The sequence below is a fragment of the Theropithecus gelada genome, chromosome 5 (genome assembly GCF_003255815.1).
Source record: "Theropithecus gelada isolate Dixy chromosome 5, Tgel_1.0, whole genome shotgun sequence".
Classification (NCBI taxonomy): domain Eukaryota; kingdom Metazoa; phylum Chordata; class Mammalia; order Primates; family Cercopithecidae; genus Theropithecus; species Theropithecus gelada.
Window position 1 is genome coordinate 105,637,680 of NC_037672.1, and position 20,495 is coordinate 105,658,174.

Genomic DNA, 20,495 nt, shown 5'->3' on the forward strand with positions numbered 1-20,495 from the left:
TCTGGGAAGTGAGGGGCGCCTCTGTCCGGCCGGCCGCCGCCCTGTCTGGGAAGTGAGGGGCGCCTCTGTCCGGCCGGCCGCCGCCCTGTCTGGGAAGTGAGGAGCGCCTCCGGCCGGCCGCCGCCCTGTCTGGGAAGTGAGGGGCGCCTCTGTCCGGCCGGCCGCCGCCCTGTCTGGGAAGTGAGGAGCGCCTCTGCCCGGCCGCCGCCCTGTCTGGGAAGTGAGGGGCGCCTCTGTCCGGCCGGCCGCCGCCCTGTCTGGGAAGTGAGGAGCGCCTCTGCCCGGCCGCCGCCCTGTCTGGGAAGTGAGGGGCGCCTCTGTCCGGCCGGCCGCCGCCCTGTCTGGGAAGTGAGGAGCGCCTCTGCCCGGCCGCCGCCCTGTCTGGGAAGTGAGGGGCGCCTCTGTCCGGCCGGCCGCCGCCCTGTCTGGGAAGTGAGGAGCGCCTCTGCCCGGCCGCCGCCCTGTCTGGGAAGTGAGGGGCGCCTCTGTCCGGCCGGCCGCCGCCCTGTCTGGGAAGTGAGGAGCGCCTCTGCCCGGCCGCCGCCCTGTCTGGGAAGTGAGGGGCGCCTCTGTCCGGCCGGCCGCCGCCCTGTCTGGGAAGTGAGGAGCGCCTCTGCCCGGCCGCCGCCCTGTCTGGGAAGTGAGGGGCGCCTCTGTCCGGCCGGCCGCTGCCCTGTCTGGGAAGTGAGGAGCGCCTCTGCCCGGCCGCCGCCCTGTCTGGGAAGTGAGGGGCACCTCTGCACAGCTGCCGCCCCGTCTGGGAAGTGAGGAGCGCCTCTGCCCGACCACTGTGCAACCCTCCAAGTGTGAAGTTGACAGCCTTGTGTGTGATCTTCCTGCCCTCCCCAAGTTGCATTTTCAACATTAAAGTTTACTTTTTAATGAAAAGTTTTAAATTGGAAAAAAAAAAAAATTAGCCAGGCATGGTGGCACAACGACTATAGTCCCAGCTATTCGGGAGGCTGAGGTGGAAGGATCACTTGAGCCCAGGAGGTCAAGGCTGCAGTGAACCATGATCATACCACTGTTTTAAAAAACAGTAACAGTAAAAACAGTTATCAAAATTGTTTAAAATGCATCATATCATATCTTGAAGTGCAAACACATTCTATGACCACCTGATATGTGATTAAATTGGGGCAGATTTTCATGAAGCAGTTCCATGGCTACCATAAACATTTATACATGATTCCACTACTTACCCTTCTGCCGAGAATCTGGTTGATAGCTGCACTTTCTTTTAGAGTACACTCAGCGACGACATTCGCTCTCATTTCTTTCATGTATAACATAAAAGCATTCAGAGGCTTCTTAATGTGAGGTCTTTTTGGCTCCTGCTCCTTTCTCTGTTCATGCTGAGGCTTCCTAAAAGGTGGTGGTGGTTAGGGAAAGGGGTGGAAGGAATGAGGAAGGGATGGAGGAGGAGAGAAGCAGAGCACCTGCTCACATGGCTGCACTCAGGATGGGGACAACCCTATTGCCTCAGAACACCACCAACTTGGAAGAGTTGCTCTTGACTCATCTGATGAAACACTGGGAGGCAAACAACCCATCCAATAGGGCTTCCTATCTACTCAGTGACTGAGAATAAAACCTTTTGGTTTGAGAAAGTGGACCTGTCATTAGAGAACTATGAACACCAAGTAGAAATGGACTTGGCATTGTGAAGATGCTCCAGGTGGGCTCTGAGGCTGAGTTCTCTGGTCCCCTCAGAAGAAGCTGAACACACAGCACAGGTGATCATTCCTCTTTCAGAATAGAGGCTCTTAACTTTTGCAGGGGGTTAAGGACCACTTCAAGAAGCTACTAAATCTTTGGACCTTTTCCCCCAAACAAATACATGTTGCCTTTGCATACATTTGCAAGGGCTTTATGGACAATCACATGCTGCCTCCCATCCCCACCCTCCCATTCACAAAACCTAGATTAAGAAGCTCAATTACTAATCTCTTCAGAGTAAATTAATTTAGCCCTGCACTCACAGTCTGAGACAACCCTGGCCCAACAGGGAATCTTGGGCTTTATTTGTTCCTTTCCCTTGAATTCTGTGCTATTGAAGCTTGGAGCCACTTTCCTCTTCCAGAAGAAAGTGCATTAAACCCTCCAATCTACTTCACTCAGGTAGGAACAGGTTCTCCCCAATAATCTGAACCAAATGAAAATTCAGTGGTAAATGGCTAAACAGCTCAAGAGTCTTGAATGCCCATGTTCTGAAGATTCTTCCATTTTGTTGAGGTTCCCATGATCTTTTAAGGTCTGCACTCCTTTGCAACCTCAGAATCAAAATCAGCACAGTAGGAATGAGGCTGCTTAATGTCCTCAGGGACAGAGCTTTCAAGGCAGAGGTGCACTGAGTTTCACAGTAACAGAAAGGGGTGAAGGATCACTGTTGCAAAGGAGCAACAGTGTAGAAATCTTCAGTATCCTCAGGCAACCACAGCAGAGCCCGGGTGGATACTTACACGTGCATTAGGTCACTGTCAGTGTGGGGATGTTCCTGTTTGACCTGAGGTGTTACAATAGCTGGATGAGGGATGCCAGTTGTGTGGGGACCAGGAGGACCGGGAATCATATGATGAGAAAACCTAAAAGAAGGAAAGAGAAGAAAACAATGTACTACTGGCTGCTGCAGCAAAAGCTAGATGGAATTTCAAAGCAATCCACTAACTGCTACTGGCTAAGAATAAAAACACATCTTTATGCACAGAAACATTAACTATAGAGTGGGCTGATAATTTTTTTTTTCCTTTCTATATTCGGGTGGAAGTATTTATAATTATTTCCTGTAGTTTTTTCAAACTAATAGTAGAATCTGACATTTTTCCTAGGAGGGCTGTAGGCCATGAGATTAAAAAAAAAAGTGAATCATTTTTCTTGCAAAGCAATTTTGAAATAGGAATTTCACTAAAAGTAATTATTGGAAATATAACACTTTATTTAAGACTTAGCTTTTTAAATGCTTTTTAAATGAAGGCAAAAGACATCGTGTTTTAAAATCTCTGCCTATATTCCTAAGCAAACCATCGCAATGCGAATTTTCTCATATTATTGGCTTTCTCATCCATATTAGGAGGGAACAACTGAGAAAACGGATAGGAATCAATCTCCCATTTAATAAGGTTTCCATTAACATCATCCAAAATGATTTTCTGTGCAGAAATACACTAATGTTTCAGAGATCTCATCTTATGGAAAACTGGTAAGAGAAACAAGGAGAAGAATTTAAAGGGAGGATAAAGTTTTGCATCAAGGTTAAAAACTACACTTGCCAAAGGCTTTTTCCCCAAGTACGCTTGGACGGCATTAAAAAAAATCTTAAAATATCCACCACCAGCCAACACAAAGGAGGGAAAACTGCCATGCAAGAAAAACAAAATAAAGACAGTACTTTCAATAAGCTCTCTAGATAAATTTGGATATGTTTTAGAAATTTTTGCTTTTCAAACTGTTTTAAAGTAAACATTTAATTTAGCAACAACAACATTCTCGGGTCTTTCATCATAGCCTATACAATTAATTTCCTCTTCTTGAAAGGAACTCTGCTAGAATATATATTTTTCAAAAACAAATTTTAAAATATGAAGAAAGCATGGTAAAAATACAAATATTTGACCAAATAATGAGGCTTTGCTAAATGTATTACTTGCAAAAATACATGATGCTAGTTATTTGCCTGTGAGAATTCTATCATCAGATAGTTCTTACGATGTTAAAAAGTATAAAAATATGTTTTAAGGGGAAGGATATTAATTCCACCTCCTCCCACAATCAGCTACATTTACAACTCACTGAAAAAAAATTTTTTTTGAAACTGTAATTCACCACAGAAACTTTGAAAACTATACCCATATAAAAAAGACATATTCACAACCAGTTAATAACCCACCAGTTTGACTTCCGGCACAATAATGCTAGCTCCCTTGACAAAGCCACATCGAACACACAGATGATGCACCCCAAATGTGTGTGTACATCAAGCACAGGGCACAGAGCCATCCTCTCCAGAAGCAAAAGCATCATACACAGCAGCTTCTCGGTGCGGCGCGGCAGGCCTCCCGAGCTCCGCTGGCACGACCATGTCCACACAGGGCCTGATTCACACACTAGGACGCACACCCTGTATGGCCTGCCAGCCTGCCCGCACTGTTCTGTCTCCTCTGACAGCCTCCGTCCAGGAAGACTCTAGACTATCTGGGCATTTTCAAACACTGCCGAATCAAACTGATACAACTTTCCACAAAGGAAGCAAATTATAGAGCTGAGACCAAACCAGTTTTATCCTCCTCCCTTACCCCACCCCCGGCATATTTTGAATCAAACAAACTCTTCCTTCTAATGTCCGCTTTCCGGACAGTTTCCATCCCACAGTCAGGCGGCCATGAATTCATTTGGAGGCAACGCTTTCCAGGGAGGCTGAGTCCATCCCCCGATGGTGTGGCTGATCCAGCCAGGGCATAGCACAGAGCTCCTACCCGGGACTCTCTCTGACACCTAGTGTGGGAGCCAGGCACACTGCACAGACAGACACATGGCTGAGGTATGCACCCTCCTAGCCAACCAAAAGGCAAGCAGAGGCGCACAGGATGCAAGCACGAGAAGAGCAACTTGTCCTCGAGCGCCCCGGTTTCCACCTCCACCTACCTGGACATGGAAGTGTCGACTGACAGTGAGGATGGGTAGGGTTGCCTGAATCCACCCGTGATGGGATATACAGGCTGACCTTGCCTGAGGTCACAGAAGAAAGGAACCCATCAATGACAAAACACGAGTTACCAACCAGTAGTAAGAGTTGGATGAGGGGAGAAGAGGGAGATATTCAAACAGAATCTTGTGGAAGCATTACAGACCCCGGCATTGGTTCAGATATGTAACCGTTCCCCTTCCTCACCCTCCACCCAATCAAAGCGTCATTTGCCTTCAAAGAAATCTCCCACCCTCAATTTTGAAACAAACCGCCCACGAATTATGTCTCTTTTATCCCATCCCCTCTCCCAATCCCATTAATGCTTTGAACAAAGTAAGCACTTAAATGTTTACTGAATATAACAGAACCCTGAGAACAGTGAAATATTCCCTTCAGAGAAGGAGCTGAGTGACTTCTTTATCTGAATATTTGAGAATTTCAGGCAAGGGAAGAAAGAAAATAAAATTGTATATTTATATAAAAATAAACAGTTTAAAAACACTGTACCTTTTCCCCCATATACATGTTAAAGTCAAGAAATAAAAGACTAATTCACTGGAATTATTTTCTCTCCACCCTGAGAAGTCCATTTTTCCCTGTGTTCTTTCTACATCTCTCATTTTTCATTTACATAGACTTTATTTCCAGCTGCCAGTGGTACAATTCAGCACAGGACTATTGCCCCTAAGTCGCTAAGTTCAGACAGAATAATTGACCTAGGTTTGAAAGTGTATGCATAATCAATTAAATTCAAGCAGTTACTGACTAAGAGATGTAATGCTAGGGAGAGAGAGAGAGAGAGAGAAAGGGAGAAAGCTGGACTGTCCATGGCAGGATGACCCTTCCTAGCTGAAGAAGGCTAATGCAAGGATGTCCAGGTAGGGAGATGGGGGAAAATGACATGGGGGCTGTGACATAAAGAGTCAAGTGGAAAAAAAGAGAGAAACAATTGCTAGAGTTGAGCATTATTTCTATGGAGTGAGAATTGGGGAGGGAAGAGTGGAGAGAGTATGGGAGTGGGAGGAGGAAACGTTGTGGGCTAATCATAAAATAATAAAAATAGGCTATACTATGTTATTCTTCCTTCCCAAAATATATTTCCTTCACCTTCATAATTGATAAGATTTTGGAGGCAGCAGTAAGCATATTTTTAGAAATAAACAACAAAATAAAGAGCATTAGCATTTATATTCAGAAGAAAAGGAGGCCCCCAAATCAGTTTTTTACTACTCTGAACTCAAATTGGACGCTTACTTCATTAACATCCCCAAAATGCTCTTATATTGTTGAATTTCTCTCTAGTTATTTTTGTCATTTACCTTACTTGCCCACTTACAAGCAAAGGTAGATATTAAATGTGTCTAAATTCATTTTTGAAAAATACAAGTTGTTCATTAAAAAAATCTAGAAAAGAAAAACCACACTGAGTACTAACTTTGTACAGGCATAGCAAATGCCCAAAGCCACAAATGGAATCCATAAAACTATAAGCTTCAAAGCAAATGCTACAGTCATTTTCTACCCATATTAGCAATCAGATCAATCCATTTCAAAGTCTGTATGTTTTTTAATCTTTTAAATTGAAATGAAAAATGAATAAAGTTAGCACCTTGCTTGTTGATATGAAATTTTCTCAACTCCTCAAGTGTTACCATTCATAAATCTAATTTCCATGAATGCAAAGTGGAGGAACATGTGTTCAAATGCCTGGCTGAAGGGTACAGCAAGGTTCTTACCAGCCAAGAGGTGGGGTGATCTGTCCAACACCACCCGGAGACAGGGGATAAAAAGTAGGGATATCAGGAGCTGGAGGATGTCTGGACATGCCTGTTAAACAGAACAGAGAGGTATTATTTGTACATTCACAGGATATTTAACCAGAAACGCAACAACATGTTTTATACCGTTCAAACTTAAGGTTCAGAATGAAACAATATTTATTCACCAGAGCCAAAGAACAGGAGTCAATTTGTTAGCTTTTCTCAAGATTTCAACATCTGGGAAAACTGGGCCTTCAGACAGTATTATCCCAAGGAACTCAAAAGGAGTAAAGATGCTGCTAGTAATACAATCATCAAAATAGACTTTTAAATTATTTATTTTGCCCTCAATATTTCACATTATTTAAGAAAATGGTAGACAATTGTTTTGTATAGAATGAGAATGATTTTTTTTGTAGAATGGAAAATGACAGCCCTTCATAAGTAGATGGCTTGCCATGGTGTTCAAGGATTAGGTAAATTGCCATTTTTGTATTTTTATTGGTTCCCTTATGGACACACAGATTTGGGAAATGTGACACCTCAGAGGATCAAAGATTAATTAGGAATCATCTTCAGCCCCATAATGGTCACACTTGATATGATTCATTTGGTCTCTGTCTAAGCTCTTCATCGAGTTGAGTCCTCTGGGCTGCAAGGTCAAGCTGTTCTGGATTAGCTGAATTCCACAGAAAATGAGAGTGCCACCAAATTGGTTCTTGAGCTCACACTCCCTGGAGTACACTGCCCTGAAACTGTGAAAACCACCTAAAGATTATATGTAATCCCAGTCCCAAGTGACATCCCTTTATACCTTACCCTACGTACGGAAGAAAAAAAATGACAAGACAAATGCATAAAATGTAAAATATAAAAACTTAGATTCAATGTTTTTGGGGGAAAGTGATTCAGAACAGAAAAAAGCCACAGATGTGTCTTCACGTAGCTAATGATGGCTTTAAAAGACCACTTCCATATACAAGCACAAATTCCAAGGTTTAACACTCAGATTATATGTTTAGTGACCGTAAATATCACATACTGGCTAATCTGTGGAATTAGACAAGTACGTGGAAGATGTTTCTTAAATATTCTGCTTTTTACTATTTAAAGTGCCTAGGAATTTCATTTGTATCTTAAAGATATTAAAAGCCTTCAAATTGGGAATGACAAGAAGTGCTGTCTTGAAAGTTGGTGTTAATTCAACTTTGAAGTTAGAATGAACTATTTCTCAATTCTTACAGAAAGTAGGTGGGAAGGAAAAAAAGTTCTTTAATCTCTCAAGAGAGGGCTTACCTTAAATCATCTCATGTTTTGCTGTTTTTAAAATAATGGTCTCAAATCTCCTTTATTTAAAAAAATTGTTTTTGTTAGAAATACCGACTCTTTTGGTTACAGCGGAACATAAATTTTTTACCCTAGGATTTTTGGGGGGTGGGGGAGTTTGCAGTGGTGATTCTTGACATACCAGAATCACTGAGGTGGTTTTTCAATTTGCTGTCCCCTTAACTCTGAGATCCAGATACCACCCCAGATCTCAGGGTCTGTAAGGGGATTGCTCAGGCGCGGGGGAAACAAAATCAAAGCAATACGACTTGACCAACCCTGAAAAACATTAGAAACTTAGTGAAAATTTCAATGTTCTGTACTTGAAAATCGTAGCGGTCACAGACCACCTGAATTATTCACTTTATTTTATTTTATTTTATTTTTGAGACAGTCTCGCTCTGTCACCCAGGCTAGAGTACTGTGGTGCAATTTCAGCTCACCACAACCTTCACCTCCCAGGTTCAAGCAATTCTCCTGCCTCAGTCTCCCGAGTAGCCAGCACTATAGGTGTGTGCCATCACGCCTGACTAATTTTTATATTTTTAGTAGAGATGGGGCTTCGCCATGTTGGCCAGGCTGATCTTGAACTCCTGACCTCAGGTGATCCGCCTGCCTCGTCCTCCCAAAGTGCTGGGATTACAGGTATGAACCACTGTGCCCGGCCCTGAATTATCTACTTTAATTTCTCTATTTCACAGGCATGGAAATTGAGGTCTAGAGAGGCTAAGTGACTGTTAAGGAATCTGTTTTCTGTCCTGAACTTTTGTCACTGGGACAGAGAGCGGTAACTTGCTTGCAGTCATATGTCTTTAAGCTTAAACTCTTACTTTCCATGCTACTCCATGTTCTAAACATGCTTAGAACACAGCAGTAGTGATACTGTTCAGAAGTGATTCAACAGAACAAAAAATGCCAACTAGTTGGGTTTCACTCTTCTGCTAGAAGGAAGAAGGAAGGAGCTAGAGGGCAGGTCCTATGCTAGGCGTTTGACTGTTATCTATAGAAATTCTACTCTTCTTTCAAATGTTCTTCTCATAGGCAATTTTCTCTAACTTACAGCTCCGAGAAATCTTTTCCTTTGAATCTACAAGTTTTTTATTTGTACTTTTAATGTGGTACTTGGGATGCTCTTCATTTTGTTTTATTAGTCTGTGCAAATGATTTCCTATATGAGCTTATATACTGCTTGGAGAAAAAGATCACATTTTACCAATTTATGTATCAAACCATGGTTTTCTGCAGAGAAGCCTCTCAGTTAATATTTCTGACCAACTGAACAAACAAACAAGTGAAGTCAGAAGTGTTAAAACAGACCCATTCCATATGCTGGGTCAATATCCTCCATCATTTGGCATGTGCATGCAAATACATGATGTAGCGTACATCATGTGAGCAGAAAGTGGATCTGGGTTTTCTAAATAGGTCACCGTCCTTTAAAAATCCTATTTCCAAAGAGTCTCAGAAGTGTGTGTCTCTCCACCAACTACTATGCCACTGAAGACATATTTCACATCATTTTTTTTAAGTTTGTTTTTTATTTATTTAATTTTTTTAGAGCTGAGGGGGGTCTCACTCTGTTGCCCAGGCTGGCCTCAAAACTCCTGGCCTCAAGCGATCCTTGCTTCAGCCTCCTGAGTACCCAGGATTACAAGCATGAACCACATTGTGCCCAGCCCATTTCACATCATTTATTCAACTAGTATTTATTGAACACTTACTATGTGCTGGAGGATATACTCAGCATAGCCTTTAAGATTTTTAAACTTTTATAGGTAACTTCTATAGACATAGGTGAAATAATACTGAAGTCAGACTATATGGATATACTGCTCACTAGCTATGTATTTTTGAGGAAATTATTTAATTGCTACTTTTTTATAAAATCAAAATAGGACTGTTGTGAAGAATAAATGCATTAATATATGTACTACGGAAAAGTGCCTGGTGCAAAAGTATAAGTATTTGTTGTCATTTGTAAGGATAAAATGGGTAACACATAGATAAAAACAGACATATAAACCTAGGATTTCCTAAAAGTGCTTTACTTTTGATATTTTTACCAGACTCATAATAAGAAAATTGGCATTAACATACTTTCCCTTACACACACGTGAAAACTAATGTGCTCCCTAATAGGAAATTAACCTGGAGTTGTTTTTCCACCAGTGAGAACGGGTTCGGCTGGCAAACATTTTATATTTACGCGATAGTTCTACCTAGGGTTAAAATGTGAATATGATACTCTTTGGTTGCTTTTTTCTGGCTGAGGTGGAGGGGTTGGGGAAAGATACAGCTAACTAGTAGTCTATTACGATCTTTGAAACCAGCAGCTCTGGCCTCAGTACCATCATGCACTAACCAGCTGAGCTCATGATATATCCCAAAAGGCAGGAGAGAAAAAGAATTAAAAGCAAGAGATCTAGAAAGCTTATTTTCTTCGCAACAAAAGTACGCAACTGGAATGATACAAACTCAGTATCATGAAAGTGAGTGCTTTTTTCAAAGTGGAGTTTATATATCTCCAGAAGTACATGATAATAAGGAACACAAAGCCCGGGATAAAACAGGATCTTTATATTAAAACAAGCATAAATAGTGCACAGACCAGAATACAAAAATCACACCAATCTTTAGAACAAAATAAAGACCGAAGAAACTGCAAGCAGACAACTTCTGGTGATGACCAGTAGTCCCTTCTCTGTAGTTTTGGAGAGTTTGTTTAAAAAAAGTTTGAGAAGCAATGATATAACTTACAATTACTCAAAACAAGGTAGGGTGGCAGTAAGAGATGGAAACAGAAGAGAAACTATAACTGCAATTGAGAGCCAGTTATAAACTTAACTTTTTTTAAAAAATTGAACTGTCCTATTATTCTTGAAAGAAAAACTACTGAACTATGATTGATTTATTATTCTTTTTAAAAAGTTAATGTTTCAAAGAGTTTCAAACAGGACCTAGGACAGGGTAAGCACTATTTAATTGTTAAATAAAGAAATAATTAACAACTAAATAGGTTCCCAGACGTACACACCCTGCTCGGACGCTGGTCGGAGACCCACACGTTTCAGTGGCCTACCTCCTGTCTCCCCTTGGGTATCTCACAGACACTTCAAATTCACCATGACCACGACCAAGACGGGTCCTCCCTCTCAAACTCAGCCTGCTTCCTGAGACCCCTATCTTAATTCCCTTTCTCACTATACAGCCATAGACCTGACTCTTGGACATTCCTAATTTTTTGGAGGCTCTTGATTAAAGGAAGCAGGGTGGAGGAAGGACTGAGGATAAAAAATAAAACAGAGGCAAATCTGGAAATGTATGTATAAGTGATTCTCACCTTTTCAAAGTACTCAGACTACTCAAGTCTAGTGCACTAGTAACTAAGTCCTCAAATAAGCATTCTGTTTTAACAATGAAGGGAGATGAAAGTGTTAAGTATTTAATCTAGAAGTGTTCACCAGTAGTGGAAAGAGCACCCAGCCTCTATGCCACTCTTTTTCACACAGTCATTAAATTTTATTATCCATTGTAAGTCTTAGAAAGGGATGGACAAAAGGGTAAAATGTAGGCAGGGACAAATTTTACCCCTTTACATTCTCTGCCTTCACTTTTTTAAAAATCTTTTATTTTGAACTTTCAAAGACCCTGATGAAGTCCAAGTGTGCATGTGCATGCAAAGAGAAACGAGCTACCCTGAGAGCAAATCCACCCTTGAGGTTTGCCCTGAGTGATGGGACCAGAAGGCTTGGTGGACCAGAGCTCTCCGTCCTATTCCCAACTCGTACTCGCACACATCAGGCAGAAACAGGATGTTTTAATTTTTCAGACCTCTTGTACTATATATTTTTTTCTATAAACAAAGTAGAAGCAAATATTAATACAGAGGCATAAAATAAGATTCATGATTCTTGGACTTTAAATAGAGATTTTATACATCAGTGATTATTTAGAATATGTAACCTAGTGCTGGTAAATAACAAAAGATGAAACACCATCGGGATATAATGGAATAACCAAAAGAGATTCAAAAGAATAACATCTGAAGTAAAAATCTCCTACTTTCCCCATTCCTATTTTAAAATTACCAGCATCAACATGTTGTACATGCTGAAATAAATGAATATTGTAGAGTACTGAATTTTTAGTATATTTGCACAATCTATTGGTTTACATAGTGAGTGAAAGATTTTCAAAGCTGTCACCTGTGGCCCTGCTATGCTTTTCTTCTGCTTTTTAATAATGAATAATACATGTAACAAATTCTTGTGTGTTTCTAAAGAATTGCTATCAAATGAATTACTCTTGTCTTGTAAAAACGTATTCTGATCCACCCAGTGATATGCAGCACCGGCGTCCGGAGGGTCACGCAGGCTGATGAGACTTGGCTCTTCATTTAGCAAAAAAGGCTGGGAAAGACAGGGACTCTCACCTTGTTTGGAGTTGACATCTGATGGGATGTGTGACGGGTGTGATCCTGGAGAAAAGTGCTCGTCACTGTAAGTGATGAGGGGGGTGAGAGGATGGACTGCATGGGATGGCTGCACCACGGGTACTTTATTTGACTGCAAAGTAACCACAAGGTCAACAGTTAATATGGATGCTCAGCTCCAGTCTTTTCTCCCAAAGAAAAAAAATCACATAGCAGCTGTAACCAGTCATCGACATAACCCAAGAATCACCTTCAGACCTGGACAAGTGGAATTGTCTCTTTTAGAATTTTTCTCAATTTTTCCATGGTAAATACTTCTCAAATATATGAATATGTCACTGATATTCATGAGTTATCAGTTATTTCACCAGTGCCTCTTCAGAGATTTAGGTTGATCACTACTCTTCCATATGGCATGAATTTCGGTACACATCTATTTACCCTCTCTTTTAGATTATTTTCTCAAGTTAAGTCAATAAAGAGCGAATCAGAGCAAAATTTACGAATGTTTTACAACATTTGTATTCATTACATATGTCTAGCACAAAAAGTAAAAAACTGTTCAATGAGCAAATAAGTGAATAAATATTGCCAATTTGAAGGACAAATTTTTAAACCCAATAAATATAAATTTCCTATACTGATATCCCCTCAGCTTATAGAATTCATAATTCTATCGTTGTACATCTTTAAGAACCATGTTACACCATTCTTTCAAGTTTTACAGCTTTGTCAATCAAACACGACTAGCCATTCTGCTTTAGTCCTCCTCAGTTCATCTTCTGTTTCTCTAGTTTCCATAAATATTAATTGATAAAAAGGAATTTCCAATCTTGAGTTGAACTGCATAACATGAAATACTGCCTTTTTTTTTTTTTTTTTTTTTTTTTGAGATGGAGTTTCACTGTGTCGCCCAAGCTGGAGTGCAGTGGCGCAATCTCAGCTCACTGCAACCTCTGCCTTCCGGGTTCAAGTGATTCTCCTGCCTCAGCCTCCAAAGTAGCTGGGACTACAGGCATCCGCCACCACACTCAGCTAATTTCTTTTTGTGATTTTAGTAGAGACAGGGTTTCACTATGTTGGCCAGGCTGGTTTTGAACTCCTGACTTCGTGATCCATCCACTTTGGCCTCCCAAAGTGCTGGGATTACAGGCATGAGCCACCATGTCCAACTGAAATACTGCTTTAATAATATTTTTAATTGTTAAAATTGTATATTTTAACACATTTTATATGTCTTATACTTGTTTGCAAACATTTTATTGTTAATTTGGAAGTCAACAGTCACACATTTTAATTCAAGTTATCTAATTGGACTTCATCAATTTGAAATCTGTGATCACTTTGGTTACAAAGTTAAGGTTGTTCCTCCCCAACCCAAAAGTGCTTACTAAGTAATTAAAAAATATAAAGAAGACTTAAGTAGGTTTAACCTAATTAGTAAAATCACTTATTTATTTATTATTTATTTTTATTGATATGGCATAGCTATAGAAATTCTGTGGTATATGTAACATTCTGATATCCTTATAAAAGGTAGAATGATCAAATTAGGATAACTGGGATATCCATCACCTCAAACATTATCTTTTCTTTGTTCTGTGAACATTAAAATTCTTCCCTTCTAGCTATTAATAATCTATTGTTAGCTACAATTTCTCTACTGTGCATACTACAACTTATTCCTTCTATCTAACTGTATTTTTATACCCATTAACAACTCCTCTAGGGGGATCATTTTAAAGAGACCCAATAACCCTTCCACCAAATAAAAAGGGACTCCAAGCAATTATATACCTGTTAAAGGTGTTTGTTTCTGATTTTAAACTAATCTAATAATTAAAGCAGTTGCAGGAAAATTTCTACTTGAAAACACTGTAGTAACGGGTAACATGAATTTAAGAGAAACTGAGCAGATCATTATGCTCAATTCACTAGTTCAGACATGTCTTCATCATAATTAGTTTGAATTAGTAAGATCTTACAATATTATTGACTAAAATGCATGTGAAATCAGTTTTCTCCTGAAGCAAATATTCATATTTTTTAAAAATTTGAGGAAGTGCCTAAAACTGCACAATGTGAACTGCTTAAAATGTAAGTCCATATCTGAATGGTTAAGAGGGCCCCCACAAAACACTTGTGTATGGTGGCTCTACCCATGATGTACACTAATTTTGAACTTAATATTTTTTACAAATTAGGCATAAAAAATATGTGGCTCCAATGGGAAGGACTCCCCTCAGGAAAATTAGAAATAATTACCCTAGTAATTCTCCTTATACCCTATCATTACAACCTCCATCCAAAAAAAAACTTACAGGGGGGGGGAAAAAAAAGCAAAGGAAAAAAAATCACACTTTTTTTGGAAAATGATACAATTTCCATACTAGATTTTCGCTATTTTATAATTATCAGCTCTTCGTTAATGGCAAAACTTGCATAGCTCATATAGCTCTTGGCATATATTAAATAGAGCGCCATTATCAAAGCCACACGATTTTTCTCTACACACCTCAGCACAAACATCTATGCATATAAATGTGTAAAAGGTTAAACAAATCTTTTAATGCTTTTCAAGTGTTAATGATGCAGTTTTCCAAATAACAGAATAAGCTTCTTAAATACATGGAATTTAGAATGCTAGAAGTGGGGGTGGGTAGACATGGGGATAGGAGGAGGTTATTATAAACTCTTTTTAAAATGGAAACATAAATCTCAACACCCAAATGTTAAAATGAATAGATTTCAAATATACTTTAGAATAATAGCTTTTAGTTTCATTTTGAAATTCTCATAAATAAGCATAATTGCCGAACAATCTATAAAGGTATTTTCTTAGGGTACTTATAAAGAGTAAACACTGCGGAAATCTTCTGGATATATTCTTTTTTCCAGAGCACCACCTTAAGGAACTTGCATTAGCAGGCAGCATCTTCTTAATGTCTGACCTATCCCTCCAGTCATACAGCTCAGAATCTGGTGCCATGAATTTTTGCTAAATTATGCTATCCTTGCTCTCCTCTTAATTTTACGGTTTTCAACACAGATTTGCTTTCCTGTGGGAAGGAGATAAGAAGCCGAGGATTTTAATTTAAGCCTGGCCTTGTCTTATATTTTGCAAGATGGATAGCAAAAGCAGTACTAGTAGGTGTGTTAAAGCCAACAAGGATTATGTCCATTTTTGTGGCCAAATAATGAAAGTAATATGAAATTTCAATAGCATGTGTGAGCAGAATTCCAAGGGTTATGGTTTGCTTCCCACCACCCATCTCCACTACATATATAAACAGAACAAAGTGGATTCCAACTTACACTGCAGATATGTGGCACACTGTCATCACGGTCAAGAGTCCTCAGCCCACAAATCTGCGGGTTTCCTCTGATTTCAGGAGTTACTGCCCCTTGACACTATGTGCACACACAAAGTGAGAACCCTGGCACTGCTACTTTGGTTAAGTTTTGAGACAGCCAGTATAACCATTCTTAATTCCATTCATTTATGTGGTATGTATTTTCCTGTGGGGAGTAGGTAAGGGGAAGAATAATCAACCAACTATCTAAGTGTTTGTAGACAAATTAAGTGGCTACATTATATGCAGAGTTATACATGCCCGTGTGCATTTGTATTTATTAAGCACCTAAAATGTTCCAAGCACTATTCTAGCACCAATGACCAACACACAGGTAAGGTCTCTAACTCATGCAGTTTACTTTCTGGGGCTCTGGAAGTGGGATCAAGCAGCAGAGGGTGGGTATTGGAAACAATGAATATGTAAAGGACAAAAAAAGACAAGCAAAATCTGAAAAGGCAGCATCAAGTATTATGAAGAAAATGAACCTGGTGATAGGAGAAAGTATGTATCTAAGAATATGCCTGTGTATTATGTTTAAGCTCTAAGAAACCTAAAGTACATTTAGTAGCTTATTTTAGCTCCATATTTTAATTTTACAGACTGGAAGCTGAGAAACAGAGGTCATCAGGGAATGGATGGGTCAAGTCAGGACTACTGTACAAAATAGTACAGCCCTGCTCACTACACAACTCCAGTAACACAGGGACACTTTGAGTACAATGGGAATGAACCCCCTGGGTTGCCCAATACAGTGGAATCAAGCAGCAGAGAAATTCGATCCTTTTGGCTCTTACTCTGTGCTGGGTACTGTACACATAGTAAGTACCTCACTTAATAGAACCCAAGTCTCCCGATTCCTACTCAGGTGCTTTCCCTACTACACATCTTGCTGTAAGGGAGGGAAGGAGGGCAAAAGGATAAAAATCACCTTGTTTTTTCATTCACAGATACAATCAGGTAAGTCTTAGCTTCCAGCTAAGAATCACCAGGTAGTCCTAATGTGTGCTCTGTTTCATTATCCCAGGGTAACAGGATGCATGGGTACTCCAGCTTTACAAGATACCTGGCAGCCCTAAGTCACCCCAAATTCTCCACTTCTGCTCAGAGGTTCAGTGACTTGTTTAAGCTCACAAGGCAGTAGGAGGCCAAAACCCGTTGGTTTCTGATTCCAACTGCACATTCTTTAATCTCAGGCAGGTGATTGGTGGGTGAGCCAAAGAAAAGATGAAAACAGTAGATACTTAAAAAAAAAAAAAAGAAAAAACGGAGAAAATATCAAGGATGGCTGTTCAGGGAGAAGCTTGAAACCCTTTCTTAAATTTGCAAATCACCATCAGGCCAACCTACCCACATAATACATAGTAATTATAGCAATTAATACTTATCAACTGCTTACTGTGTGCTAAGCACTTTATCCTCACAACAGCTTTGAGGCAGGTACTATTATTATCCCCTTTTAAAGATGAGGAAACAGGCACAGAGAAGAAAATATTCTTGAAGGGTATGTGCCTTAGCAAACAGCCAAGCCAGGATTCAAATGCAGAAGTCTGGCTCTAGAGGTCAAGCTCATTACCCGTACATCATGTGGCCTTCCTGAAAGCCAAGTTCATAAAATCTTGGACACTGAGGTGACCATCTGGGCCACACCTGACAGCATGTGACATCTATGAAATGGGTGTGTGGTCTCTGTCCCAGGCACAGGAATCACTTCAGACAAAGAAGCACCTCAGCAGAAGTGGTTAGAGCTATGGAGACTCAACTGCAGCCTTTCTCTCCAGGACTGGAAAACATTCCAAGGAAGCTTGGTTGGCTGCCACCCAGGCTGGTCCCTGCAGGTAAGGACCTCTTTGGCATCACAGCCAATAAAACCCACACCTCCTGTGGACACGAAGTGGGTGCCACTTAGGGATCCTGAGAGCCACCCCCAAAGCAGCATTCCCAGAAATGACCCACTCACCGCTGGCAGGAATTGAAGGTGTCATGAAAGCTGTTAGCCTCAGAGGATGTGGTTCTGGGAAGAACTAAAAAGGTGGTTCAACTCCCTACTGGCTAAGGCCTGGGGCCTCCTGGTAAGAGGAGTAACTGGGGGAGAAACCTGCTGGCCGGGTAGCTAGTCTTCATTTTCCACATCTCCAGGTTCTAACTAAACTAAACCCAAAGTGCAGGATCTGGCTGTGCATAAAGGTCTTGAGTTTCAACTGGCTGTGCATTTAATCAATAATCCTCTGGTAATAACTGAATCCAGGGGAATTTTAACACTTCAGGAATTTTCATCTGGCCTTGATTGTCATAAGGTGGCATTTTTGCTTTTCATAAACACTTCAGAAGTCTGGTACTTGTGAGATAAAGCCATGTAACTTCATGTTGCGCCTTTCCCTCCTTTTCTGAGAATCTAAGCTTCTCAAGCCTTCTCAGAAAGAGAGGCAGATTTACTCCAAAAGGATACATGATTCTCATATCTAGACCTCAGAAATAAGGTACTGGAAATATTTTCTAAGATTCACCAAAGCCAAACACTTGCTTCAGGTCTGATGTGGCTTTCAAATCTAAGACCCCCTACTGGTGGTGATGCAGCTGGCATTTTTCAGGTAAGAATGAGGCTCCAGGCTCTTAAGATTCAAATGGTCCACGAGTCCAACTCTGGAGGGAAAGGGACGGTCTAGAGACCTGCACTATCATCAGACAACTGAAATGTTTTCTTAAGAGGGGAAGGAACATATCACAGGGAAAGGAATTAACACATGGGTTGCACAGTTAGTAAGTACCAGTCATTACAGTAGTGCTTTTATATACTCTGGCACTCATCCATGTAAGTGGGTATTATTACCCCCATACTTACAGATGAGAAGGCTGAGTCTTTTTGAACACAGAGCTAAGTAATAATTAGTGGAGAGAGGATTTGTGCCGGCATTTGTTTGATATCAAAGTCCCTGCTCTTCCTGCCCCATACTGTTTGGTGCTCAGCTCCTCTCTCCATCTCTGTTCCAAACTACCCCCCCAATCAAGTGAATGTGGCTAGCTGTGGGCTCAACTGCAACAAAGCATCTGGACAGGAACAGTGGACCACCGGGAGAAGACTGATGTCCCCAGAGTCAATGAGACTACAAACAGAATGCTGGAAGGGCTCCCTTTTAAAAAACATGGAAAACCCACTATTCTCCACATTCTCTGTAAGGTGATGAATTCCAAACACTACATCATTTAATCCTAAAGCCACTCCTAAGTTAGGTGTTAAGATTTCTGTTTTATTGAGAAGGAAACAAGGCTCTGAAAATAATTCATTCTGGGAGCCAAAAGGAGACCCACTGTTTTCAGTAACTGGAGTCTGTAAATAGAGGGAGTGGGGTTAAGGTTAGACGCTGAGAAAAGATCAGGGTAAAGGGAAAATGACATCTAATTATGTAAAGTTGCAACATCCTATTATTTGATTGATTTCACAACACCCTCACCACACCCCTAATCATCTAAGTACTCCATTAATTTTTCATGTTGAAGAAAATACTTTGAAAATTAAGAGAAGGAACTGGAGTCATTCAAGATAAATGAGCCAAAAAACAAACTAAAACTACAATTTGCAATTTACTTACTTGTGCTATTTAGTGGTAAAATAATACAAGTACGGCATTACAGTGGTTAATTCAGAGGTCAAATAAAGGGATGGGGCATAAGTAAAAGAAAGGACCATCAGATTCTCACCAGATTCTAAGGAGGCAAGAGGAAGACGAGGAGAAAGAGAAACAGGATGAGGAGGAGGAGGAAGAAGAAGAGGAGGAGCAGCAGCAGCAGCTGCCTGCCTGGACCACTAGCTGTAGTGGTGCAGGGATTCTATGGGGTATGGAAAACTTCGCAGTGGAAGGACATGGGCAGAGCAAGAGTCCAATGGTTCATCTTTTCTGGATCACAGACATGAAAAATAAGATGAAAGTTGTGTATAAATGTTTTTATACACAAATACAATCACATATCAATGGGTTGGGGCAGAGGAGTTACAGTATGCACAAGGGAGGACAGGGAAAGAAGTGGCCCATGATCCCTAGATTTAAAGCTGCTGCCTTACCAAAGCAAATGGACAAATGGGATGGAGAGCAAAGGAAATAGTCAACAATGTGAAGAGACAACCCACAGCATGGGCAAAATTTCTGCAAACTACCCATCTGACAAGGGATTAATAACTAGAATATATAAAGAGCTCAAACAACTCAATAGGAAAAAGTGAAATAATCCCATTGTAAAATGGGCAAATGGTCTGAATAGACATTTCTCAAAAGAAGACACATGAATGGCAAACAAGTATATGAAAAGGTGCTCAACATCAATAATCATCAGAGAAATGCAAATCAAAACTACCATGTGACATCATCTCACTCCAGTTAAAATGGTTTTTATCCAAAAGACAGGTAAAACTAATGGTGGCATGGGTGTAAAGAAAAGGGAACCCTTGTACACTGCTGGTGGAAATGTAAATTAATATGATGACTATGGAGAACAGTGTGGAGTTGCCTCAAAAAACTAAAAATAGTACCACCTTATTATCCAGCAATCCCACTGCCAGGTACACTCAAAAGAAAGGAAATCAGTATATCAAAGAGCTATCTGCATTCCCATATTTGCTGAGTACTATTCACAATAGCAAAGATTTGGAATCAACCTTAGTGTCCATTAATGGATGAATGGATAGAGAAAATGTGGTATATACCCAATGAAATAATATTCAGCCACAAAACAGAATGACATCTTTGCATATGCAACAACATGGATGGAACTGGATGACATTATGTTATGTGAAACAAGCCAGGCACAGAAAAACAAATATCACATTCTCGTTCATTTGTGGGAGCTAAAAATTAAAACAATTGAACTCATGGAGACAGAGTAGAATGATGATTACCAGCAGCTTGGGATGGGGGGTGGGGGAGTGGGAATGGTTAATAAGTGCA

At 40.5% G+C, this 20,495-nt stretch overlaps 1 protein-coding gene across 4 annotated transcripts in view; it reads right to left on the reverse strand.

The window, feature by feature from the left end:
- The window catches only part of LEF1 (lymphoid enhancer binding factor 1), a 135,345-nt gene that overhangs the window by 36,842 nt on the left and 78,008 nt on the right, over nucleotides 1–20,495 (reverse strand). For 3 of the 4 annotated variants that reach the window (XM_025385597.1, XM_025385598.1, XM_025385599.1), the window contains exons 4-7: nucleotides 12,203–12,335; nucleotides 6,421–6,511; nucleotides 2,463–2,585; nucleotides 1,203–1,365 (exon numbers count right to left, since the gene is read on the reverse strand). In XM_025385597.1, coding sequence (XP_025241382.1) covers nucleotides 1,203–1,365; nucleotides 2,463–2,585; nucleotides 6,421–6,511; nucleotides 12,203–12,335 — 510 coding nt within the window. Of the gene's footprint in view, nucleotides 1–1,202; nucleotides 1,366–2,462; nucleotides 2,586–4,641; nucleotides 4,726–6,420; nucleotides 6,512–12,202; nucleotides 12,336–20,495 lie in introns of all 4 variants that reach the window. The other variant, XM_025385596.1, reaches the window with a different exon arrangement.